Genomic DNA, 27,568 nt, shown 5'->3' on the forward strand with positions numbered 1-27,568 from the left:
GAACATCTTCACTTTAGCAAGATCTAAGATTCGGAAAATTAACCAATTGGCTGAAAGATACATAAGAGCCTTTCTTCCAATGTCAATGTAGGTTTATCCCAAACTCATCATTCTGTCCAGGAAACACACTATTTCACGCTACAGTCTGATTATAACCCTGCCTCACTAGCCATGCACACTGTCGAGACTTACAGATTTTCTTCTGACTAACCAACATACTTGTCCTGGATCCAATGGCCTAAAAGTGAATTAAACAGTGACATCATGAATGACAGGGTCCCGTGGAACCCGTCCTCCATGTGGTCGTGGTAACCTGAATGCCAGTCTTGCCAAGCTGGTTGACATAAATGATCCCGTCATCTGACAGGATGTCGTGCTCACACGTGAGGATGTAGGTCAAGGGCAGGTTCCGCAGCTGTAGTCGCTGGCTATCAGAGGGGACACTCTGCTGTCCACCAGCACTGGATATGAAGAGTTCAGCTTTCCAAGAACTGGCTCAGGGTAAATGTGGTTCCTTTTATACTTCTCCAGCAAGGACGCTCCAGTTAGCAACCTGAACAGGTGCCTGGACCCCCAAGGCACGTGCTGGTTTTTCCTCATCCCCTGGGGCAGGGCCTTATCTTCTGTCAAATACAGGCAGCCCAGTTGAGTGCCATGTCTGGGGACAGATGGGCCCATGTTTGTTTTTCCTGGTGAGAGGGCGTGAAGGTATCCAGCAACTGTAAACCCGGGTAGATTAAGGCTTGGGCCTTAATTTTATCTTTGAATTCTGGATCATTCTGTGGCTGAAAAAAGATAATAAAATTAATGAGTCAAAGACTTTCAAACTGTAGGAGTAGGAGGCAAATAATTTATGAAACAGATTATAAATTATGGTTGTGAATATTCTGATAACATTTATACTCTATTTTGGAAAGTAAAGAAATCACACAAGTACACACATACAGTCACACCCGTGTTCACATATGACCACCAAATGGAAATGTAATTATGAGATTCTTAGAGAAGATGACAAGGTATCTATGTTCAAAAAACCACTTTCCCTAAATTAAAATAAACAAGAAGAAAGAATAAGTATAATAAAAAATAGTCATGTTAAGACTCACACAGTAACCAATTCAAAAGGAATGTACCAGATGAAAGGAATATTCCAGATATACCACTCACCTTCAGGACAAAAATCCTGCAGGGTGATGGAAAGAGAGTAAGTCATGAAACCTGGAAAACCAGGAGGAAGTGGAACTGGGTGCACTTGGCCTCCCTCCCTGAGCCCTCAGCCGGGAGGTGGCTCCCTCCTCCTGTTCAGCCCTGCACTCTGGGACTGTACCTAGGATTCGGCTCCAGGGGAAAGGCCTCAGGCATAGGTCAGCTTCCCTGGCTGGATGAAGGGATGCCTTCTTCATTCTTCCCACGAGATTTTTAATTCCTCTATTCCTGACACTGAGCCATCATAACATCTACCTACCTTTCTATATGTCATCTCTTTCTGTCTTCCTACCTATCCATCATCCTTCCATTTTACCACTATCTATATGGAAAATGCATATATTAGTTTGTTTTATATTTATTTATATGCTATTTTTTAAAAAATCATATATTTATTTTTCATTATGGGGGGAGAGCCGGGGATTGAACCCAGGGCTCCTTACCCACTGAGCCACATCCCCAGCCCTTATTTTTTATTTGGAGACAGGGTCTCCCTAAGTTGCTTAGGGCCTTGCTAAGTTACTGAGTTTTGGCTTTGAAATTGCAATCCTCCTGCCTCAGCCTCCCAAGCCACGGGGATTATAGACATATGCCTGGCGTTTACATATTTATTGATGTTACATAGCATACAAATTACATGTTCTATATGGATTATAAATGTAAATATGTGGAAGGAACATTTTCTATATAGCCTGTATCTGCGGCAATGATAAAAAATGAAAGAATAATTTCATTATTCATCCTTCTATTCTTCAAATAGGAAAACAGCATATCATCTTTGTAGTCAGAAAAAAGTGCAGTCTCAGACATATGCCACGGTTCCTGCAGTAAATTCCCTTGGCTGCGGAGAAAGCCCCTGCCGAGTTTCCCTATTCTGGTTGCCGTACAAACCCAAAGAGGACGAACCATCCAGAAGGCAGGGGATCAAAGAAGCAGGGATACGACAGGGCAGGGAGCCCGGGGAGGCCCCGGAGCCCTGGAAACACAGTGGGACATACGTGCACCACCCCAGGCACAGCTAGCAAGCCCAGTGCAAGGAGAGGCTCCGCGGGCTGGGGCTTTAGTACGTGCACAGTCAGAAAGAGAGACACGGCACAGCGTGACCTCTCCCTTGTGTTGGTGCAGAACTGAAATTGTTCAGTTGGTACCTCGCTATCTCGTCCTCCAGGGCACCTTCAGTCACTCTGGATCAGAAGGGCTGATGTGACTCAGGACGGGCCTCCTCATCTGGAGATTCCCTCCAACTCCATCGGCACACACTTGGTGCAGTTTCAGCTGCAGGTGGAAGGTCCCTGTGCTGCTCCCCATAGAAGCAGCGTGGTTTAAACCTCTGAGCGATTTGGTCGATGACGATACTACTTAGTCTCATCAAACAGTTGGTTTATAAACACTGAGTTCAAGGCTAATCCCCGGTGGGGCTGGCTGCAAGTCGTGTGGCAAGCGCGTCAAGGGCCGGTGTGCTATTTATGTTGAGTTTTGTAAGAATTTTATCATGGTTCAGTAACGGGGGGACGCTTTCTAAAGACACGAAATGACCCTCCTAGAGAAAGGTGACACACCACTAGTGATGCTCGGGGAATGATCTCCACACAGCTAAAATCTCCAGGACTGCACAGGCAGAGCTCCCACACAGACTGGGACCTGAGAGTGACTAGGGTCCGACCCTCAACCCGCCCCTCTCGCTGCTCCGAGCAGGCCAGGCTCTCCTGGGATCGCCCACCCTCCCCCCGTGCTGGAACCTCTTCTGGACTCCCCGCTTCAGGTTTGTCACTGCTGAAGGTTTGCCCACGAGGCAAGGACAGTTTTTAGTCCACGACCAGAAGACACCGGGTCTCCAAGCTCAGGACCCAGAGGGGCTCTGAGACGGTGGAAGAGGAACAGCACTTAGGTGCATTTTCCTCTGGCGCCCTAAGGAGATGCCAAGAGGTCGCCATGGTTCATGGTGGTTTGATTTGATTTGATTTTCTCTGACACTGTCTATAAACTAAAAAGGGTATCCCTCTGCTGTACTAGCTTCATTATATAAAAACGGTTCTGAGGTTGAGAAGTGTGCATTGAATGGAGCTTATTTTTCAATATATTACTTAGTGCCAGTTGTTGGTCAACCACACACAGCAAGGTTCTCACGGGAGTGCAGTTGCCTGTCCTGTCTCAGTTGTGACGCTTCTATATGAGCATGACATGCCACCTAGGTGCTACGTCATGACACTCCACAGGGCTTAACACATCAGTTACCAGCATCCCAAATTCCTGGCAAACTTTACAATCAGGGAGAAAAACAAACTGTCATATCATGTGGTAGTTCCTAGACATGAGTGGGTGTTTTCTTAAATGAGTGAGAACACTAGAGCCTTCCGTAGCGTCACATTTCATCCTCTTGATGCCTTTAAAGCCTTCTCACCTCAAGACAAAATGATGTGGGGACAGAAGGTAGTTCTGGGGGTTTGTATTTCAACATTTCACAGTTCACATATAAGCCTAATGCAGCTATCACAGCTGAAATTAAAAGGCTCCTGAGTGTCGTGGTCACAGTGCGTGAGCTACAAGCATGCACAACATGGAGGACCTACCAGCTGTGTCACTTTTGTGGCCAACACGCCCCCGGAACTGCCTCCTGAAACTCAGATTCGGGTGGGATCCACTCCATGTTTTGCAAGAATTTCGTCTTGAAGGAAGAACTTCACCACAGAAATGGCATCTTCCAGGGAGACTGGGACCCAGTCTATTAGCTGCAGGGAGTGAGCCCAGGGAAGGGAGACAGTGGGATTAGACCCCCCAGAAGGGGGTCCAGGTGTCCCCAGGAACCCACAGAGCCAGCTGGCAGGCCCGGTGTGAACCCTCATCTCACCACCCAGACCTGGGCTTGCTTCTGCCTTCTGCTTAAATAAGAGCAACTCTGGGGTGGAGGCCCCGAGCTGCTGGGTCCGCAGAGCCAGGGAACCGGGTGTCCTCACCCCTAGACACGTGAGTTTTCAGCAGCAGCAGATCTTTCAGTGTGGATTTCACGCTAGACGCGCTCTGGCTTCCATGACTGTCTCAAGTAGCTGACAACTCAAAAATTAAAAAATTAAGTATAGCAAGGCATCATGCTTAGTCAGTGTGAGTCCATTGTAAGACAGAGCACTGCAGCATGTCTTAATACATGAGTGTCTGCCCCACACCGTCACAGGAGCACAGCTCACTGGGACCTATTTTCTATTTCTATCTATTGTAGTAATCTTAATATTTGTAAGAATTGGTGAATTATTTCCACGCCAAGTTCAACACTTAATATTCCAGAGGGCCCTGGCAATTTTGTTATGTTGTATCTGTGTCCAAACTGCCCTAAATAAGTGTAATCTATAAAAAGTAACGTATTGACAATGTAGTTGCTACATTCAGAAGTTCCTGGGTGAGGAACAGCAAGTATCAGAAGTCACTAACAGAGGTCTTAACCAGGAACAACAACTGTCACCATGCAAAAAGTTTATTTAAAATGACAGTGTTGTTGAGTTTAAGGTTATAGAAGGGAAGGGAGAACATTCTTAGTGTTGTAAATCAGAAATAGCTCCGAATCCCAGGGGCTCTTCAGGTTGCTACAGACAGTAGTTGTGGGTGGGCAGCACTGATCCCACCAGAACATTCCGCCTGACCTCATCACACTCCCAGGTAGCCAAGAAACCCACCGTGTGTTCCTCACCTCAGGCAGCTGTCTCTGTTTTGCATTCTGAAATTGGTAGAAGAGGTGGAAAAGTTCTTCGTCCTCAGGGCTGGGATTTCAGAAGCACAGAGTACACCTGGATCAGAAAGTAATGGGCACTTGCTGACCTTTCTGGAAAATGTCTGGAGTTTGGGGGAAAGTCATGTGATGCTAAGCGCTCTCATTTTGAGAATGCTTGACTCTCTCAGGTGGTCCCACCTAAAGCTCCTCCAACCAGGAACATCTCCAAACTTCATCTCTTTTTTCCACCACCTCAAAAAAATCCCAAATGTGTAAGGGGAAACCGAGTTCCCCCTTTCCAAGTGTCTGACCTGCAGATTAAACGGGTCCTTTGAGAACCTGAGCTTTATGTTTCCAGGATTGTCACAGCTGTGCTGGCAAAAATGCTTCCCCTCGGGTGCCCCCAGAGGTCCACTAAAGTGGAACTGAGCCCCGCGGAGGAGGTGTGGACGTTGTATTGTTAATAAAAGTTCCTGCAAACCCAGGTCCCAGCATCAGCCCCTCCTGAGGCCCGAGCGGCTTGCTTGGCGTGACAGCTGGGTTGTAAGGGCAGGGCGGTGCCGCAGAGGGCAGTGTCTCTCACTGGGCTCCAACGACAGCATCGGCTGTCAGCGGTCCATCTATCCAGGGAGTCCTAAGCCGACGACTCTGAAATGGAAGGAAGGAATTCGAGTGTGCGCCCCATAAAGGAGGAGCAGTAGAAACCGCCTGTTAGGGCTTGGATGTGAGGTGTCCCCAGGAGCGCAGGGCAGACGAGGCAGGAAGGCTCAGGGGGAAATGACTGGGCTGTGAGAGCTTCAGCCCAGTCGTGCACTAACCCCTGCTGGGACTCACCGGGGTGGCGGGCGTGGCTCTGGGTATGTTTTGCATCTGGAGAGCGGAGACCTCCTCTCTCCACTTCCTAATGGTGTGAGCAGCTTCCCTCTGCCGTGCTCTTCCACCCCGAGGAGTGGAGCGTGCTGTCTGTGGATTGAAACCTCTGAAACTGTGAGCCCTACATAGACCTTCCCTCCTTTACAGTTGTGCTGGTCGGGTCCTTCGGCCACAGCAGCAAACAGCTGACTAGAACACCACCCGCCTTGCGAAGTGCAGAAATCCAGGCCGAGTGGTTGTTGGACTCCATCCCCACCTCTGCTGCCAAGTGGAGGGACGCTGTCGGAGGAGCGAAGCCTTCCTCGCCCCCAGCTCTCCGCCACCCCTAAGCAAAGTCTGAGAGAGGACATCAGATTGTTCACACTGGGGAAGAAACCAGACATGCCCCTTGGCTCATGTGGCTTCTGCAGGACACTCTTCCAGGTTCTCTGTCATGCACGCCTCGAAGATGTCCAGGTCTATCGTGCCCTGCTGCTTTCTGCACGGGCTTCACCAGGAAACTGCACCCGTTAACAAGAGCGACGGACACATTCCTAACAGACGCACTGCACTGCCCATGGTTGAATCTTAGGATTCTCAGTATTTGCAAAACTAAGGAGAAGGAGAAGTATGTGCCTTGATCCATAACTGATACCCTCATTATCATAGTATCCCACAAAACTGATGGGAATAAGCCAGAACTCTCAAGTTGAAGATGATTTTAGCTCCAGTATTAGGATGTTGATGTGCTCACAGGTTCAATCAGAGTTCATTTTTTCAGGAACTGTTAGTCAGGACCCCTTTCCTTTTCAATAAAGAGACAGTAGTTTACCTAATTCCAAATATACTTTTCAGTGCAATTAAAGTGAGCTTTTTTTCTTTATCAATTTCTCTGATATTTACATGAACACATTCATGTTTAATTATCTTGTATATAAATTTTAAGTTATCTTTCTGGATAGAGGTGAAAATTTAAATTTTAGTCTAAATCAGGTGACAGGAGATGCCTGCTATTCTAATTCCTTATAACGATTATGAACTAAATCTAATGATGGTGTGCTTAAAGGAATGGAAAGATTGAGAAGATTGGGTAGAATTTGGGATAAAATCCAACTAGAAATCAGCGTCAAACACTGATTCTATATGAATTCACTCATTCAAAAGGGCATTAATCGAGCATTCACTGGGTAAAAGGTAAAGACGTGATAACTAATATCAAATAGGAAAGGGAAATGTCTTCATCATAGGAAAAAAGTGGGTTCAGAGACAAAGGCTCCTAAGAATGCAGAGTTCAGGGAAGTAAATGCAGTGAGAACAGCCAAAATAAAACTTTAGAGAGGAAGAAGGGTAGGAAGTCAGGCGCCATAGGAAAATAAGAATGTGGGTGTCTAAGCTTGGATGGCAAACAAGACTTCTTTGTCAACAAGCGGCGGATATTATCAAAGTTTGACAATAATTTATATGGTCAGCTTTGCATATAACAAAGGTTTAATCCAAAAGAAGGTGACAGAGTTGAAGAACTGTGGTGAACAAGCAGAGAAGAAGCAACGGAAAGAAATCCGAATGATGAATCATTGACTTCATTTTTGACAGAGGGAAGAAATCTAGAAAACAGGGTGGGCAGAGCGGGCGATGAGATGGGAGCTGAGGGACCGAGTAACTGAGCTGCCACTTACAAACACCAGCCCAGGAATGCGGGGACAGGGTGCGACTGAGCTCCTGCCATGGTGACGGACACCAGCCCCGAGTCTGGTTTGTGGGGTTTGTGGGGTTTGTGGGGACCGCACTGTCCTGGGTGTTTGTTTGTTTCCTTCCTTTTCTGTGAAGCTCGAGTGCGAGTTAGACGTGACCCAGTCTGAGTGCGCGGGGCCTGGGCTGGGCATGCGGTCCCGCCGAGCCGCTGACCTAGGGGTTCTGGGGCGCACGGGCCTGCTCAGCCTTGGACTTACTGAATTGGGATTCAGGAATCATGTGATTGGCGAAGACGCGGAGCCAGAAGTCGGCTTCAGGCGCGGGGCAGGGTCTGGGAGGAAAGTGCTGGGGTCGACATGGAAGCCCAGACCCTGAAGACGGCGGGCACAGGGGGCAGGCCTGTACTGCCAGCCGCTCAGGAGGCCCAGGCAGGGATGGCGAGTTCAAAGCCAGCCTCAGCAAAAGCGAGGAGCTAGGCAACTCCGTGACCCTGTCTCTAAATAAAACACAAACAGGGCTGGGGTGTGGCTCAGTGGTCGAGTGCCCCTGAGCTCAATCCCTGGTACCCCCCCAAAAAAAACCTGAAGATGGAATCCTGGGGAGTGTGAGCGTTATGCGGTGGAAAAGGACAGCCCGTTTGTGGGTGGGCAGCTTTGCCTCTGCTTTGTTGACAGAGGGAGAAGGAGGTAGAAGGAAGGAAATGAATTCTGTCATAGGAACTGAAGGAGCAGAGCCCTGGGGTGAAGCAGAGGACAGGGGCCATTTTCCAATTCCAGCTCAAAGAACTGCTCAGAGAATCAGAAACGGACCTGCGATGTGTACCAAGGAGACTGAGGAAAGCACGAGTGGCAGGCAGTGGACAGAGACGTGGGGTCCAGGGAGGTCGGGGTGGAGAGGGCCACGTGGTCCAGAGTCCACTGAAGCGCACATCTGGAGGGGGGAGGCTGAAGGGGACGAGGCTGGAGAGATCGTGATCCCAAGCCAAGCAGAGGGCTGACCTTCGCCACAAGCTAAATCATGATCAAAAAGAAGTGAATCAGTGGCCACTGCGGCGCAGATCCCTTTAGGGAGATGCGAGATGGACGGGGTGGAGGGAGGGCTAGGCAAGGGGCTGACTCTCTGGATTCACATCCTGGATGGCCGATGGGGGGAATCGGGAGGCCTGTGATCATCACACCCATCCCGGGGTGCGCAGGCCTAGCGAGAATCGGCCACCAACTGAAGGCAGTAGCATTTTTTGACATTTTGAAATGTTAGCAGGTAAAGGAGCCAAACTTCTGGATATAGGAGTTAGGCTGCAGGTCCTCTCAGGAAAGGACCTTGCCGTTTGTTTCCGACATCTTCTAAGCACGTGGCTCAGCAGCCTGCAGCCTGTGCCGTGTGCTGACTTGCTGACATGCATCCGTGGTCTGAAAGTGAGTGCGTGTCGGCCACTCCACTGCATTTCTTGGAATTGTCTCCACATACTGGATGGGCACACAGATTTTAAGAGAAGAGCTGATTACTCCGTCCTATTTTGTCTTCCTTCCTTATTTGTCTGTGGCCAAGTCATGCGTTGGATTGTAAGCGTCAACATTATTGACGCACGGGAGTCTGCAACATGAACGTGCGCTCACAACTATGAATCACGTCATTTCTGATTTGACACACACTGGATTCACTTGAGTTTTTTCTGAAAGTGAAGTCAGGTTCTTGGCTAACTTGAAACTTAAGTTTCCAGGTTACCATTTGAACTTACCATTCCATGCTATCAATGGAAGTTTATTTGATAATAAAGTTTATAAAACCCAAATCTCATCTAATGTTTTTATTATTTCATTTGCCAAACTGTGTATGAAGTGTGTATGAGCCATGATTGTTATAATCCACAATATCTCTGTAAAATGCACCCACAGAGTCACAGAAACAAATACTGCATAAACAAATGGTCGGTCAATTTTACATATATGCACAATATGTTTTAAGACAAATTCATTTATAAAGATCAACACACAGTCATATAAACAAAATGCACTTACTGCACCTTCCCAAGACAAAGGCACCACCATGAAGAAAAATCACAGCTGGTCTCTGATTTCCGACTTCCTTTCTGGCAAGTACAGAGAACGTCACTAAAGGTCGTGTCAACAACCGTGATGTTTTCATCTGAAATTGGTTTTGTAACATCCAGCTTTGTGACTGTGAAAAATAATTCTTCGTATGTCATAAGACCTATGCTTTCAAACCATGTAGGCTATCAAAACAAAATAAAACGAAAATAGAGAGAATCGTCCTGGAGAAGAGGGCCGAGCGGACCAGGCGGGGGCCTCGAACCCTGCTCAGTCCAGCGATGACGCAGTGCAGCAGAGCCGGCTGGGAGGTGGGGGACACAGTCCAGGCTCAACTCAAGCCTGGACGGTCAGAGACGTGGGGCGTGGAGTCTGGTTACTGGGACAGAAAATAAGGACAGAATTCCTTGCCCAGAACCCTGACCAGGACGGGGCCATGAGGAGGGGTAACAGAGAAAGAGGGGGAGGGACAGCCCACAAGTCACGTCCTTATCAGTAGCTAAAAGGGAAAGCAAACCAAGTTAAATGGGGACAGCAGCAGAGACAACGAGCGAGAGCTCACGGTTTAGACAATGTGGGCTGAAAGCCATGCTGGGCAGGGCAGTCGTCCTGTGGAGCCCTCAGCCAGCTGGCCTTCCTAGAGGAAATGAGAGCCATGCAGCCTCCCCACCTTGGGTAACGGACACCCTCCCCAGGCACAGGGATGAGCCAGCCCCCAAGAGCGGCAGCCGGGGTGGAGGCTTCTGTGCCGCAGACCCACAGGGGCTGCACCCACAGGCCCGCAGGCGCAGACAGCCACCCAGCAATCGGATAGCACCACGACAAAGAAGCTGGCAGCGCGAGCAGGTGCTCAGCGCCCCCCAGCAGCCAGTGACAGCCCTGAGCCCTGCACTGCACCTCCACACCCCACAGAAACAGCCAGCAGGTGCAGCACCCTCCCAACATGGGGCCTGGGCCTCTGCGCTAACAAGCACCATCTGGCGAGAAACCGTAGCAACCCTGAGCAGGGCATGCTAGGGTGCAGGAGGCTGGTGAGTCAGGTGCCAGCAACAGCAACTCGGCAAGACTGTCCCAAATTCTAAAAAAATGAAAAGGGCTGGGGAAGTAGCTCAGTGGCAGATGCTAGTGGATTCAATTTCTAGTTCAGGAAGAAAAGAAAGAAAAGTGTATCAACCAGGGAAGTAGTTCCTGTGCCCCAGCACCTCTTGCTTCAGGAAGGCACATGAGACTGCACCTCTAACAGGGAGTAACCTGAGTAACCTAAGTCACAATGAGGGACCATCTCCTCTGACCCTCCAGAAAGCCAGCAGCACCTGGACACATCAAAAATCGAGAGGAGCCTACCAGAGTCATATCAGAGGTGAGCTGGGGTGCTCACTACCTCTCAGGAAAACTCAGAGGAGTAGTGTGCATCTTCTAAAGGACCAAATCCTGGTGAAATCCAGATCGGGAACTCCAGGAAACCTGCCCACCTCAGCAAGGAATATCAGTATCTCTCATGTCAGTCTTGACCTCCAGCTATGACTTGTACAGAGTTGCCAGACGGTCCTCTACTATTCAACCTTGCAGGCCTCAACCCACTCAGCTGCATTCCTTCCAGCGTTTTAAATAATGAATGGAGCACCCTTCCTGCCCATGCCTGCGGATCTCAGGTGCCCAAGCCCCTCTTGGGCCCTACGGCATTCCCTGTGTCGGCTCAAACACACCCCACATTTTCCTTGTTCTCATCTTAGTTTCCGTTACTTCGTTCTACATTTTCTTTTCTCTTTCTTTTGCTTCTTGGCCTATTGCTTCTCTTCCCCCCTTCCCAACCCTTACAGAGCGTAATAGTAATTTCACTCTCTTTAACCACTGATTTCTAACCTATTGAAGAACATTACTACAATTTTACGCTTGGACTAGAGGAATTGTGAAGAAGTCTTCAACAAGTTTTTTCCCCTAAGGTTCATTAGCATGTGGCTTTGTTCTAAAGTGATTGCAGTTAATCGGATGCAGTATCTCATCTCAAGTGGTGCTGGATATAGGTCATAGCAGAGGGCACACTTTGGGAGTATTGATATTTGAATATTCACCACTTAAGAGAAAGAAGCTCACTAAATAATAATTGCTTCCATAAAAGTAGAAGAGATCATCATCCCAGCACATTGGCATATTTACCAAAAAATATGAAAAAGCAAGGGAACCAGCTGCCCCGGATCTCCCACAATGCTTCAAAAATCGATCCAATCCCAGTGGAGGAAATGTTAGACAAAGAATTCAGAAAGTCCATACCTCACACGTTCAGTGAGATAAAAGATGGAAGGAATGAACGTAGAATACAGGAGTGAAAGATCATTTCAATAAAGAGATAGAGATTCTGAAAAAGAACCAAACAGAAATCCTGGAAATGAAAGGCTCAATACATGATATTAAAATTTCAAGTGAAAGCATCACCAATAGATTAGACCACGTTGAAGACAGATTCTCAGGCCGAAAAGACAAAGTACATAATTTTGAAAGTAAAGGTGACAAAAAAGAAATGATGATAAGATACCATAACAATATTCAAGAGATCTGAGATAACTGAGACAAACTCAAGCAGTCACTGACGTAGAAGAAGGCACCAAAATGCAAACGAAAGGAATGCACAATTTTCTTCCATGAAATAATTTCAGAAAAAATTTCCAATCCTCAGGAATTAGATGGAAATGCAACTGCAAGAAGCATTTAGAATCCTAGGGATACAAGACTAAAAAATCATCTCTAAAGCACATTATAATTATAATGCCTAACAAGGATGGAATTTTAAAAGCTTCAAGAGAAAAACAGCAGGTTATGTTTAGAGGTAAGAGATAGATTTCCTTCTGATTGCTCAACCCAGGCCCTAAAAGTCTTGGAATAATATATACCAAGCCCTGAAAGATAACAGCTGCCAACCAAGATTACTACATCCAGAAAAACTATCCTCCAGAATTTAAGATGAAATAAAAACCTTCCTTGATAAAAAATCATAACCTCTAAGCCGGTATTATAAAACAGATTTGAGAAACAATAAATATTTTATTGACAGGAAGGGAAAAATAAATATCAGAGCCAGCATAAGGATGAATCTCACTTGAACACTAGTCAATCAAAGGAAAATTAAGTCTGAGTTAAATATTAGAAATAAATCAAAATGAAAGGAAATAAAAGTCATCTATATAATTGTAGTGGGAAACTGACCCAGGCCTGGATATGAAGTACACTAAGGAAGTGTCTGTAAGAATGTGTGCCCAGGAGAGGAGAGAGTTCCCCTCCCACCTCCAGCTCGCCAGCTGGGTTTCAGCAAAACTAATTAGCACCATTAGCTCCTTCCTTTTGGAATGTAAAGGACTTTTCCTGGGACCTAACCATGTCCCTTTGAAGTGTACACGCCCCTGCAAGGCACACAGTCATATATCGGTTTTTGTTTTTTTTTTTTGAAACCTTGTGCCCAATTATGTACTGTTTTAGACTAGAACACTTGTGACACTAGACAGCCTATAAATATTGTGAAAAACTAGTGAGGGGAATTTGGAGTGCTGATCTCCTCTGGGCCCACGGGTACAAAATTAAGTTTGTTTTCTCTCACTCTTTGAGTGCTATTTGCACCTCCTGTGTGATTCCCGTAACATAACAACACAGTATAAATCGTCTAAATTCACCCATCAAAAGTCAGAGATTGGAAGAATGGATTAAAAAACAAGACCCACTCCTGTGTTGTTTAGGAGAAACTCACCTTGCAGGCAAGAACATCTACAGGTTGAAGGTGAGAGGACAGAAAAATACATACCTTGTAAATGGAGACCAAAAGTCCATAGGAGTCTCTTCTTTCTTATCTGGGAAAGTAGATCTCAGTCCAAAATTAACCAGAATATACAAGCAGGTCACTGCATACTGGTTAAGGGAGTCACTCAACAAGAAGTAATTGAAGCCAGAATTAAGGACAGGTAGTTAGTGTAGAAATAGGAAATCGGGTCAATTCAAGGAAATGAAGCCATGAAGCCATCTGCCTCTGGAAGTTGGAGACTGCCCCTGGAAGAATGGAATGTCAAGGAGCTCCAGAGCCCATTGATTACCAAATTTACCTGCCTTTATCAAGGACTGCAAGCATGGAGCTGCTAATTAATGCCCCCTGGGCCCTTGTCTGCCTGAATCACCTTGGACTTCCCCCTGCCCATGGCTTCTCACTTTATGCAAAACCAGGCCTAGTCACTAGGCAGGAAGGAGGGGAGATAAGGGGGAGAGAACTGGAGAACAAGAGAGAACTTAACCTATAAAAGATGTAGGGTGCGCTCACTTCTTGGGACTTTAGAACATCAGCCATGGCCCCCTTCTTCCTGCCGGGAGAAGTCTGTATTATTACCTTTAGATAAAAGCTGCTTAATCTGCTTGCCTTGGCTGCTTCTCTAGTGTTCAATCTTCAACATTAGAAGGAGCAGAACTCGTCACCGGTAAACGGCGGTATCAGATTTGGAGGTCCCACCGAGACTTACGCCAAGGTAGGTAAGCTTCTCTCTCCATGCACCCCACATCTGTTTGAGGTGCATCTTTCTGTCTCTTTATTTTTGGAGGGCAAAATGGGCACCTGTCGGCTACTTAAATGCAGTTAGTGCAGCCGCCATTCTTAAGACTCGGGTGAGAGGTTTCCCGGCCCAGGCAAGTTTCCAATCACCTGCTCTGTAGGCATGTTGGACTGTGCTGAAGCCATTTCCTACTTTTCTGTCCAGGCCCGGAGCGCAATTGCCGCCAGTACACAGTGTCCCTAGTCCTGATCTGCCCAGGATGCGTGGAGGTGGAGGAAGGGTTGGAGCAACTGCGGGGTTCTTGGCCCGGGCTACTCTCGGGTGGACCCCAAAGGTTCCTTCTCCAGACTCCCCCTCCTAACAGCCCTGAGGGGTATCCAGAGTGATCGGTAGACGAGTGGCACTGAGGGAAAGCGCCAATTACCTTTGCCTCCGTATGGGCCATACAGTGCACAGCACTCCCACACATCCACTCCCTCCTGGATGCTCCCCTTCCCTTGCCGGTCAGACATTAGGAATTCAGACTGTAGGATTAAGGTCTGGGATGATTAGTATGAAAATGCCCAGGTTCCCTTTGTTCGCATAGTTAGCCTTCACTAGTCTGGACACTAGAGTCTCCCCATTACTGTTCCTGTGCTTAAATGTGCTCACGGTGTTCTCTTTAAGCTGCAAGAGGGATGCATTTAAAAACCGCTCCCGTAAGACCCTCCAAGCAAAGGGCGTTATACGCCTAACAACCAATAGATGTCCCCCCACCCTCCGGAGATTCCTTTAGTCTACAGGGCAAAAAGATAGGCAAAAGGCACACTTTTTACTTTTATCATCATTTTTATAATTAGGAGTTTATAGTGGCAGGAGGAAAGCAGTAATGCCCTTAAGTCTGAATCCTCCCAGGGTCTCTAGCACAGGGCAAACTAGGACCCTAGCACTTTGCCGAAGAAGGCCAGAAATAACTTTGGCAAAGCCAGGTAGTGAGAGACGGGTTTTTCTGGGCCGTAAGGAAGTTCAGTTAGGGAGACATCCCTAATACTTCTAACTCAGAAGGGAGCTTCTCTCTCAACAGTATTGCCAGGTTCACCACTAGCCTGCATATTGCTAAATTGTAATGATCAAGAAAAGTGCCTTTCATATGTTACCATGCTTGACAGCAATAATCTCTACCATGAGAGGAGAAAGCCTTGAGGAATGGCCCACTAAGGGAGGAGAATCGAGGGAACCCTCCCAACTTAAGACAGACAAAAATAAATTTAAGGAGGCTTTTGGAGGATCCTAATAAATATTGAGATGTTTCAAAACTTATGCCAGGTATTTGACTTCACCTGGAAAATTATGCTATTAACCATCTAGAGAACAGGCAGTTCACAGAAATCATCCTAACTGGGATTCGAATAATGAGTAGGATGCCTAAAAAAACTATTATGCAGTCTTCAGGAAAGTCCTGCTATTTTCATGGAGAGACTTAGAAAAGTAATAAGAAAGCACACCACTCTGAATCCTGAATCCATAAAGGGCTACCTACTTTTAAAGTATAAATTTATCATTTAGTCAGCCCCAAATATTTAGAGGGAATTACAAAAATTGGCACGTAGCCCTGATCAATCCTCAGACGATCTTCTCCAGCTTGCATCTTCCGTTTTTAATAGACATCAAAAAGAAAGAAAAGGGAACATATAGGCAAGAAAAAGGACTTATTAAAGATCATTCAAACTGATAGAAACTTTTAATGCCTTGCAATAGCCCATGCAATTTGCCCATTTTAGGAGTTAAAAAGCAAACTGCCTAGTCCAAAACCTTAGAATAATGAAGCAGTAATTTCCCCCACCCTGTAGTTCTTAATCTGTACACTTTTATCTTGGATTCCAACTGCTGCTTGGTTTACTAAGTTAGATTTAAAAGATGGCTTTTCCTGTTTATGCTAAACTCTGAATAGCAATTTCTGTTTGCCTTTGAGGAACCAGATACTGTATCTCAACTAACCTAGACAGTATTGCCTCAGGATTTAGATGGCCCTCACCTGTTCCCGACAAACCTTAGCAAAGGACTTAACAAAATTCAGAGATAAAACATTCTGTGATTGTTCTCCAATAAGTAAATGACATCCTTTATGTGCCTCCACCCAGGAGGAATATCAAACGGCCATTGCAGAACTCCTAAACTTCTTAGCTAATAGGAATTAAAAGATCTCAAAAAATAAAGCTTAATTATGTCATCAACAGGTTCAATACTACAGGGAATAGTCACCATAGGACAATATTCTGCCCCAGGAAGGGGCCTTACTTCAAGCTCCTGTCCTCAGCTTACCTGTGAAGCAAGATTTAACCTATTTGTCACAAAGGGGAAAATAAATCCTGAATAAGCAGCCATAGGCAGCTCAGTAACCAATGGCATATCTCAGTGAGGAGCTTAGCAAAGTAGCTTCATTCTCAAAAGTAATGGAAAACAAGGTCTCATAATTTTCTTTGACATCCAACCTGTCCTGATGAGTTGGCTAAAATGCCCTAGGCACAAGGTTTCTATTAAAACCTGTTAGATCCTTCCAGATCTCAGTCAAGGCTTACATTGAAATATAAATAGGAAGCCTAAAGGCTCAATAGGAGACCGGTGTCAAACCCAAGGAAAAAAAAAGATAAAAAAGAGCCTTACCTAAACTCCAGCAAAAGTAAATTTTATGGTACTTTACTGAAGTAATTAACGGCTGTATCATTTTTCCAGGACTCTTGTTTCTTTTAATTGTATATTTTTTTGAGCTCATGATTTTTTTGATCAGTTCTATTTTTCATTCAACTAGAGTTTTTGAACATCTGTTACATTGCAATGGAGATTCACCTATAAAGTTACAAGGCCTTTGATTTTGTGTTATTTGTATGTCATGCTGTCTGATGTCATGTTTTGTCTGTATCAAAACTGAGCGCTCCTAAAATTAAAATTTAAAAATGGATCCAGATACTTTTAATTCACGTGATTTAAAGGTTCAATTCAAGTTGGGAAAACTAATAAAAGTAAAATGTCTTTGAAAATAACTCACAAGTCTCTAGGTGGTCAAGCTAATAAAATATTGATGTTAATAAAATGTCTAATATCAATTGTTTCTAGGACTTTTCTTCAACAGGAAAGAGACAGCAAATACTGTTCAGGACACTTGTCTGATTTTTTGGTTTTTACAGAATAAGTGAATTAGAGTTAACATGTATGGGATTACTCAAATGTGTTTGTAGAGACATCTGATTAATTTACAAAGTTAAAATGCTAATTGTTAAATAACATCAAGTACTCTTAACTCCTTAAATTCCATGGGGTATCATACTTAAACATTATTGGTGTTTACATAGGTTGGTAAATAAAAGGGTTTAAACTTGCTTTGTGTCATCACTAAACTAAAACAAGGTTACTAAGAGTTATGTCCTAACAAGTGCAATTCTATATACAAAGAGTCCCAAAAGTTTCAACTGTGTTTCAATTAGAGTACTATAAACAACAAAATATTTAATCTTATTAAAATAGAGCAATTTATCTAAATTCAGAAATTTCATAAGAGTTGTTTCAGAATGTAAACAAAAAGGGGTCAACAAATAGGAAAGAGAAAATAAAAGGTTCTGGGTATGGAAATATATTTAGTAAAAGGGAAAAGGAAATGTTTCTGGGTAAGAAAGTGCTTGTGTGATGAAATACATGAGGGTCTAAGTAAGTGCTAAGAAAGTCTGTGTGTAAGTAAAGGGCAAGTTTCAACAAGTTTGCGTGAAACTAAGTTGGTTGTATGTATGTGAGATAGCTAAAGCTATTTAAGGTTTTTCCTAAGGTGAAATACTAATGTTCTGATATAAACCAAAGTTTAATCTATATGGTAAAATGACATGGTAAAATGACAAGGATTTGAAACACTAATTTACTCTTAACTTTGTGTCTATTAAGTATTATTCTTTAGAACAATTAGTCTTAAAAATTGGGGTATATACAATTATGGTTAAACAACTGTTAGAGTATTGTACTATGTTACAGAGTCTACATTTTTCTTTAAAAACTAAATTTGGTAAGATAAAAGTGTCAAGGTAATTGTGAAATGGTCACTAGTTGTAAATTAAATGTGTTCATATTTTCCAGGTATACAAGTTTTTAAAGCAGGGAATTTATCAAGCTCTGCTATTCTCCAGATTAAACTTGTCTGTAATGGTAATCTTAAACTTATAAAGAGTAAATTTTATTGGGGATTTATTTCTATCATTTAATGTTCTATTATAGGACCTGATATCAATAGGGTATATGTAAAATTTGTTACTTTTTACACTGAGATAAAGAATTTCAAATATAAATGTATTTATAAAAGTTAGAGCCTGACTTGTTTAAAGGTTAATTTTGTGAAACATGAAAACATTTTGCCACTTTATCACACAAAAGGAAAATTAAAAGCTCTCTCAGCCTTTCTTTGATTCATGTTTTAGATACAATGTTAAATTGTGTTAATTATAAAGTTTATGTAGACTCAGGAAACAGTATATGTAGACTACTTAATGATAATAAGGAAGAAGCAAAGATCAACATCAGAATTAGAACACTTAAGATCTGTAAAGAGCCACGCCTTACCTGATATAAGGCTCTGCCTCCCACCTTACTGCATAATAGAATGGCTCCAAAATAAGTCAGACTTCAGCTTATTTAGAGTTATAGTCAAAAGATTGGTTCTTGTTGTAAAAGTACTGTGATCTCAAATAGGGGATATAATGTGGTTCTCAGTCAAAATTCAAGATAGCTATTATACAAGCTAAATATATTTTTACTCTTGCTAATTTCATTTTGAAAAACTGTTACCTGTTAATGTTTTGCAGAAGTAGCTGCTTCAAGAACACGCAACCTAGGTAACTTGTGATAATAAGCCATCACCTAACAGATAGTGGTAACAGATACCAGAACAGATAGTGGTAACTTCCAATACTAATGCAGACTCCAGTTAGATAAAAGGGTAAATAACTGTAAAGTTATGGACATTGAAGTTAAAGCCCAGTACTCTTACTTTATGACTGGTGAGACTGGCTTGCTGGATGATTAAGATCAAACTTAGAGATTGGAATTAAATACAGAAGGCAAAATAGACCAGTATTTGGAACTTTTGCCCTCAGTCAGCCTGAACCCATGAACAAGAGAACTTCTCTAAGGAGCTTTGCAACTCTGGGTCACACAACCTCCTGATCAAGGAGATTGTTGAGACTAGAGGATGAAAAATCACTCAGTGCATCTGCTGCAGAGGAGGGTCATGGAAAAAGGAAGACATCCCTTGATGCTTCCAAAGGAAGTCACCTCATCAAGGAGACCCTGCCTAACCAATGGCACTGGTGGAGCTAAGAAGCTGCTCTTAAGTTCTCTACGAGTGGCCCCTGTGGGAAATCAGCTGACTCTTTAACAAGGCAGGAACCAGGTCAATTTGACCAGCTTGATCTTAGACACCCAGCAAAACAGTTAAAACCAAAATATAGCCACTCTTGGGCATTTAAAAGAAATAATAGTTAAATGTAACTTAAGATGTACACTTGTATTAGCCCACTAGAATAAAGACTGGAAGCTACAAATGAAAGATTCTTCAGCAAATGTGCCTGATAACTATCAAGAGAAACTGCCAGAGTCAGAAGTTTTTAGTCAGTTTAAGGCCTGCAGACCTTCCTAAGCTACACAGGTAGACTTAACCTATGTTTGCTCCTATGATTATCTATCCCTAAGTAACAGAAGTATAGAGCTCTCTACTAAACACAGGTTATACCAATAAAGGGATATTTTACAAAAATCAGATGACATTAAGTAGCTTAACTATATTTTCTGGGGACATCTATGACATTAAGAGTTAAATGTTGTGTTTACATTCCTGATAACCTGGACAATGTTAAAGTCCCCAAATAAAGGCCTTGTCCTCTCCAGCCTTTGCTAGGCCTAGTTATGGGAATAATTTCTCAGTTCTTCCACCTCCTGGTGAGAGATTGACTTCTGTCATTTTCATGATACTCGGTGGCATGTTTCAGATGCTGCAACATTTACTTTGTACTAATCTCACTTCAGAACTCATGTCTTTTTGCTCTTCTATCATAGAAGCACCCACCCCCAGATGACTTTACAACCTGCTCTTCCCCAACCAGACTTCTACCTTGGACCCCTTGATTGACCCGATTTTTTAAAAAAGGAACTCCAAACTGCTTGCCCCTCGCTGCCCCCTTTCAGCTTCGAAGCAGCCAGAACGATTGACGCCCCCTTTTCCTTAAAGCAGTTAGGAGTTCCTATAGCTAAAGGGGGGAATGAAGCCAGAATTAAGGACAGGTATCTAGTATAGAAATAGGAAATCGGGTCAATTCGAGGAAATGAAGCCATGAAGCCATCTGCCTCTGGAAGTTGGAGACTGCCCCTGGAAGAATGGAATGTCAAGGAGCTCCAGAGCCCATTGATTACCAAATTTACCTGCCTTTATCAAGGACTGCAAGCATGGAGCTGCTAATTAATGCCCCCTGGGCCCTTACCTGACTGAGTCACCCTGGCCTCCCCCTGCCCATGGCTTCTCACTTTATGCAAAACCAGGCCTAGTCATGTAGGCAGGAAGGAGAGAGAGATAAGGGGGGAGAAAACTGGAGAACAAAAGAGACTTTAACCTATAAAAGATGTAGGGTGCGCTCACTTCTTGGGACTTTAGAACATCAGCCATGGCCCCCTTCTTCCTGCCGGGAGAAGTCTATATTATTACCTTTAAATAAAACCTGCTTAATATGCTTGCCTTGGCATGCTTCTCTAGTGTTCAATCTTCAACATTAGAAGGAGCAGAACTTGTCACCGGTAAACGGCGGTATCATAATGACTGTAAATATTTATGACCCAAATGTCGGTGTACCTATGTGTATAAAGCAAATCCTACTCCATGTAAGTGGAGTATGATACAATAATATAACACACCTCTCTCACCAATAGATCTTCAGACATAAACTAAGTAAAGTTTCTTCAGAAAAGAACAACAACAAATACTATTATTCAAATGGGCCTAACAGACCTCTATAGAAGATTTCATTCATCCACAATGAAATCCATTTTCTTCTCAGCTGCACATGCATCTTTCTCTAAAACAGACCATATTTTAGGACACAATGCAAGTCTTAGAAAATACAAAAAAATAGAGATAATTCCTTGCATCACATTAGATCATAATAGAATTTCTAAATTGGAAATCAGTAACAATATAAAATTCAGACAGCATTTTAATACATGGAGATTTAATATATGCTTTTGAATGAGAAATGGGTCATAGGAGAAATCAGGAAAAAAATCTAAAAATTCTTAGAAACAAATGAGAACAGAGATATAGTATATCAAAATCTCTAGGATAGTACAAAGGCATTTCTAAGAGGAAAGTTTGTATCATTGAGTGTCTATATTTTTAAAAACCCAGAGAAATATCCTAAATAAATAATTTAATGTTATACCTCAATACCCCAGAAAAGCAAGAACAAACTGATTGCAAAATCAGTAGAAGACAGGAAATAATTAAAATCACAGCCTAAATTAATAAAATCAAAGATAAAAAATACAAAAGATCAATGCAACAAAAAAGATAAACAAGAAAAGATAAACAAGATCAATAAAAACCTTAGTAAAACTAACCAAAAGAGAGAGAGAATGCAAATCAACAAAATCAGATATTTCTGAAATCTGGAGAATTTTTGGGGACTATTTTGAAATTTAATAAAATCTAGAAGATACTGACAAATTTCTAAACACATATGACCTACCCTAAATCAAACCATGAGAATATAGAAAACCTAAACAAACCAATATCAAACAATCACATCAAAGCAGCAATTAAAAGACTTACAACAAAGGAAAGCCCAGGACCAGATGGATTCTAAGCTGAGTTTTACCAGACCTTTATATAGAGCTAATGTCAATCTTCCTCAAATTATTTCATAAAATAGAAAGGAGGAGCTGAAAAAATAGCTCGTGTTGGAGAGTGCTCGCCAGCAAGCACAGGGGCCGTGGTTCGAATCCCCAGCGCCTCAAAGGGAAAAAAACAAAACAAAACAAAAAATCAACCCTTAAAAAAAAAAAAAGAAAAAAGAAAGAAAGGAAAGGAACATTCCCAAATTCATTCTATGAAGCCAGTTCTACCCTCGTACAAAAATCAGACAAAGACACATGAAGAGAAGGACACTACAGGTCAATATTCCTGATGGACATCAACACTAAAATCCTTAACAAAACAGTAGCAAACACATTCAAAAACACAGTGAGAAGGTTGTACACCGTGATCAAGTGGGAACCAACCCAGGGAAGCAAGGTTGTTTCAATGTATGCAAATCACTAAATGTGACTCACCATAGACATAGAGCTAAGGAAAATTAGCACGTGATTATTGCAGTAGATGCAGAAAACACCTTTGACAAAATCCAGCATCCATTTGTGTCAAAAACATCAGAGAAATGAGGGAAAGAAAGAACTTATCTCAACACAATAAAAGGGTATACAAGACAAACCCAAGGGCAATGTCATATTGAACAGAAGAAAACTGAAAGCATTTTCTCCAAAATCAGGAACGAGACCAGGATGTGTGCCCTTGCCACTCCTACACACGACATAGCTGTTAAAACTCTAATGGAGTAATCAGCAGGAGAAGGAGGGCAGAGGGCTACCAAAAGGAAAAGAAGAAGTCGAATTACTCTGCTTGCTGATGACAGGATCCTACATCTAGAAGGCCACTCAACTCCAGCAGAAGACTTCTAGTGCTGATGACAAAATTCAGTAAAGTAACAGGGTACAAAATCAGCACAAAATGGTCAATAGCTTTCCTATACTCCAATAACGAATCTGCTGAGACAGAAACTAGGAAAACTATCCCATTTGCAATACTCAGAAAAATAAAATAAAATACTTAGAAGTAAATCTCACCCAGGAGGTGAAAGAACTCTACAATGAAAAGAACCCTGAAGAAAGAAATTGAAGAAGGCCCTGGAAGATGGAAAGACCTCCCATGTTCTTCGACACACAGAATTATATAGCCAAAATGGCCACATTACCAGAAGCATTCTATAGATTCTCTGCAATACCCATTGAAATACCAATGACAGTCTTCACAGAACTAGAAAAAACAATCCTGAAATTCATGTGGAAGAGTAAAAGACCCCAGGTGGCCAAAGCAATACTGAGCCAGAGCAATGACATTCATGGGGTCAGAATATCTGATCTGAAATTATACTACAGAATCATAGTAACAAAGCATCAAGAGAGACATGAGGATCAATGGAACAGAAGAGAAGACACAGAGACAAACCCACATAGGTAGTCACCTGATACTGAATGAGGTGCCAAAAATATATGTTGAAGAAAAGACAGCCTTTTAAGCAAATAGTGCTGGAAAAGCTGAATATACTTGTGTAGAAGGATGAGACTAGATCCCTACCTTTCTCCCTGTCCAGTACTCAACTCAAAGTAGATCAGTGGCTTAGGAATTAGAACAGAAATTTATGACTGCTAGAAGAAGACATAGTGTCATAGTGTCAACATATTGGCACAAACACCAACTTCCTTAACAAGACCCCAAAAGCTCAAGAAATAAAGCCAAAAACCAGAAAGTGGAATGACATAGAATTAAAAGGCTTCTGCACAGCAAAGGAAATAAGAGCATGAAGAGAGAGCTTACAGAATGGGAGAAAGTCTTTGCAAGTCTCTCCTATGACAGGAAAATAATATCCAGAGTATACAAAGAGCTCAGAAAACTTAACACCAAAATTGAATAACCCAATCAATTAAAGGGCAAAAGAACTAAACAAATATTTCTCAAAAGAAGAAACACAAATGACTCACAAATATATTTAAAAAAAAAACTTCAACATTCCTAGCACTCAGGGAAATGCAAATCAAAATTATACTGAGACTTCATCTCACTCTAGTCAAAAAGGCAACCATCAAGAATACATTAATAAATGCTGATAAGAACGTGGGGGCAAAGGTACACACATACATTGTGCAACCACTCTGGAAAAGATGGAAATTCCTCAAAAACTAGGATGGCATACACCATGTGACCCAACTATACCACTCCTTGAAATTTATCCAAGAACTAAAATTCAGCATAGTGCAGTGATACAGGCACATCTGTGTTTATAGCAGCTCAGTTCACCATAGCCAAGTTATGGAACCAGCTCAGATACCTGTCAACAGATGAACAGAAAAGAAAAATGTGGTTTATATAGACCATGGAATTTTACTCCGCCATGAAGAAAGATGAAATTATGTCCTTTGCTGGTAAATGGATGGAAATGGGGACTATCATGCTGAGAGAAGTGAGCCAGACTCAAAGTCAAGGGCAGGGTGCTCTTTCCTCATATGTGGACTGTAATGTACCAAGCTGCTCCCCCGCCCTTTCCGTTGTAGTCATTTTCCTGCCTCCCAACCACTTGTCAATCTGTGAACATCCTGGCTAGCTTTGGTTCATCAGTCAGCTTGCAAGTATCCTTCTCCATTCTTGGTCCCCTGTTAGCCTGGGGGAATTCAACCGCCATCTTTCCCTTCTTGCTTCTCTCTTCTACACACTGGCTTTTCCTCCTTCTCACTTTCCACTCCCTCTAGTGGGCGCCCTTTCCCTTTCCTTTCTCTTTTCCTCTCGTTTTCTCTCTTACCCTGCAGGGAGACACTCTGTTTGCTTAATCAACTCCCTTATGTGATTTCCCATGTCCGGCGTGGTTTCCGTGGGATCCCTTACATGGACACTAGAGTAAGTAAGGGGAAGGGCAGGGGGAGACCCATGAGAGCAGAAGGGAGGTCAGTGGAGTGGAGGGAGGGAGAGGGAGGGAGAGGGAGGAGTGCAGGACCTGGTGGACCCAGTGGTACGGACGTACCACAGTGAGCGCCACCTTCATGTACCTCTAAAAAGCACCAATCTAAGAACTAATAAGTAAATAAGTAAGTGAAGTCCAGTAGAGGAAGGGAGTCGTGGAGGGCTGGGAGGGACGTCCTGGGGACTGAGGTGGAGCAAATCATTCCATGTAGTCAGACCGTGTCAGCATGAACCCCACGGTGCACTGACGGGAACGCTGAGCGAGGTTGGGAACAGGAGGCATGCTGATGTTCAGCAGCCGGAAGTAACAGGGGACACTGTGGTGGCTCTGCAGACACAGGTCTTCCTGCACAGCCGGGCCCGGGCTCTGCGGGTTCTGGAGGAAGCCGTGTGGGGCCGGGGAAGGAGAGTGAGCTCATCCAGACTCATTGGCTTCGGGCACTGTGTGCATGTTGGTCCAGTTAGGTCTTAGCTGCCGAGTTCCATCCGAAAGCTGCCTGAGTAGTAGCAGCTGTCACACTGCTTTTCCTTGGCGTAGTCCCAATATTTCATTTTATTCTATTGGTCACTGGATTTAATTTAAAATTTATAAAATCATCTGGTTACTAATGGCCTAAATTTCTAGTTTTTTCAACTACAAATAGGTGTCTTTCCTTTTCCTTAAAAAGATTTGAAGATAAAAACATGATATTTTAAAATTTTTATGGCCTTGAAATAAAACCCTTTTTGTGTTCCTCACGAGAGTTCTAGCAACTTTACTGGCTCTCAAGCAGAGAGACAGAAGCAATCAGAGCAGAGGACAGGTGTGGATGGATTATCCCCACGTTACAGCCTGCGGTGTGAGAGTTTTACTGTTATTTACTCTTATGCTCCATTCTCCTTGAATATCTTTTACAAGTATAAATGTTTGTCTCATACCGGTGTAGTTGCAATTCAATATTTTCTTACTGATTTGTGTTCCTCCAAGTCTTGAAGAGTACACTCAAGCTGGACGTATTTATTAAATATTTGGCCTTATTCGTAACAGAATTGTGGTTTCCAGGGACCTTCAACCCTGGTTCAGAAGCATTAAGATCAGTAAAGCCTGCCTCTCTCCTTGACCGCAGCTAAAAATTCTGCACACAATACCAAAAAACCCTGAACATTCTAAAAAGTAAACAAGAGAAAGAGTGTTGACAAGGGCCTTCCAAACCCGAGTGGGAATCTCTAAGAGGGCGAGTGCTGACATTTTGTCACTTTAAGCCTGGGAAAGTTTCAGTGGGAGGTAAGGCAAATATCCCAAGAGAAAGGCTCTATTGTTCTATTCCTATTTCCAGCCTGGGCTGAGACTGAGTCCCTGTGAACCAGAAAGAGGTGGGACCCCATGGTCTTCTTCAGGCTCTTCCCCTGCTTCCGGCTCCAAGGCCAGCCCCACTGGGAATGCCGTTTGCTCACGTGCGAAGGTGCAGCAGGTAGAACCCTGAGCTAGAACCTTTCAGCCAGAGGGTCTGGAGAGGAGCTCAGGGGTCAAATGGCATAAAGAAAGCAGAGGTTACGTTTTCCTTTCTTTCCTTCAAAACCTCACCCTGGAGGTGGGGCCAGGGGTGTGGAACTCCTCAGTATTGATACCGCTGTTTACCGGTGACGAGTTCTGCTCCTTCTAATGTTGAAGATTGAACACTAGAGAAGCAGCCAAGGCAAGCAGATTAAGCAGCTTTTATCTAAAGGTAATAATACAGACTTCTCCCGGCAGGAAGAAAGGGGCCATGGCTGATGTTCTAAAGTCCCAAGAAGTGAGCGCACCCTACATCTTTTATAGGTTAGGTCTCTTTTGTTCTCCAGTTCTCTCCCCCTTATCTCTCCTTCCTGCCTACATGACTAGGCCTGGTTTTGCATTAAGTGAGAAGCCATGAGCAGGGGAAGGGCCAAGGTGATTCAGGCAGATAAGGGCCCAGGGGGCATTAATTAGCAGCTCCTTGCTTGCAGTCCTTGATAAAGGCAGGTAAATTTGGTAATCAATGGGCTCTGGAGCTCCTTGACATTCCGTTCTTCCAGGGGCAGTTTCCAACTTCCAGAGGCAGGTGGCTTCACGGCTTCATTTCCTCGAATTGACCCGATTTCCTATCCTTAATTCTGGCTTCAGTATCATGAATGACTAAATCCCTAAGTAAAAATACTCTTGTCCAGAAACACGGGAAAAAAGGAATCTTGGGGGGCCATAGAGTATAGAAGAATTCCAGAAAAGAACCAGAAAACAGTCCTCCTAGATTCTGTAAGTAAAAACACCATGTCCGTGGCTCGCCTGTCATGTGCAGCGTTAAGCTGGACCTAGGAGGCTCTGCAAGGCTTTGGCCTTGGAAGCTCAGGGTGTAAGGGGACCAGGCCTGCCCCACGTCTCAGGGTGCACACCTGGACGCCCAGGCTCAGAAGAGCTTCGGAGACGGAACTGACCCTGGGAACCTTTTGGTCAGAGAAGGAAAGGCAGATATTCCAGCCTCTTGCTAACTACGTGGATTGCTTCCCAAACACAACAATGGGGAAGAAAGCCAAATTCTTCAGAGAAATTTAAAAGATCCCATGGTATCATAAGGAAATAGTCAAAATGCCCAGGATGCTACTTACAATTACTTTACAGAAAACAAAGAAGCAAATGAGACCACAGTCAACAGATGCAAACCTTGAAAGACTTTTGAACAGCTGTTACAATCACCCTCCATGCGGTAGAGATGGACTCTCAGGAGATGAATGAAATAGCAGCCATTCTAAAGAAAGAATTTAA

General features: G+C 43.6%; 1 protein-coding gene across 1 annotated transcript in view; it reads right to left on the bottom strand.

Annotated features, from left to right (window-relative positions):
- Positions 1 to 206: 206 nt before the first annotated feature.
- Positions 207 to 27,568, bottom strand: part of Aadacl2 (arylacetamide deacetylase like 2) — a 39,096-nt gene continuing 11,734 nt past the window's right edge. Inside the window, 9 exon segments of the mRNA XM_053743442.1 lie at positions 207 to 310; positions 313 to 420; positions 423 to 647; positions 650 to 785; positions 3,777 to 3,935; positions 4,886 to 4,955; positions 9,474 to 9,525; positions 9,528 to 9,554; positions 9,557 to 9,683. Coding sequence (XP_053599417.1) covers positions 207 to 310; positions 313 to 420; positions 423 to 647; positions 650 to 785; positions 3,777 to 3,935; positions 4,886 to 4,955; positions 9,474 to 9,525; positions 9,528 to 9,554; positions 9,557 to 9,683 — 1,008 coding nt within the window.

The sequence above is a fragment of the Sciurus carolinensis genome, chromosome 9 (assembly GCF_902686445.1).
Source record: "Sciurus carolinensis chromosome 9, mSciCar1.2, whole genome shotgun sequence".
Classification (NCBI taxonomy): domain Eukaryota; kingdom Metazoa; phylum Chordata; class Mammalia; order Rodentia; family Sciuridae; genus Sciurus; species Sciurus carolinensis.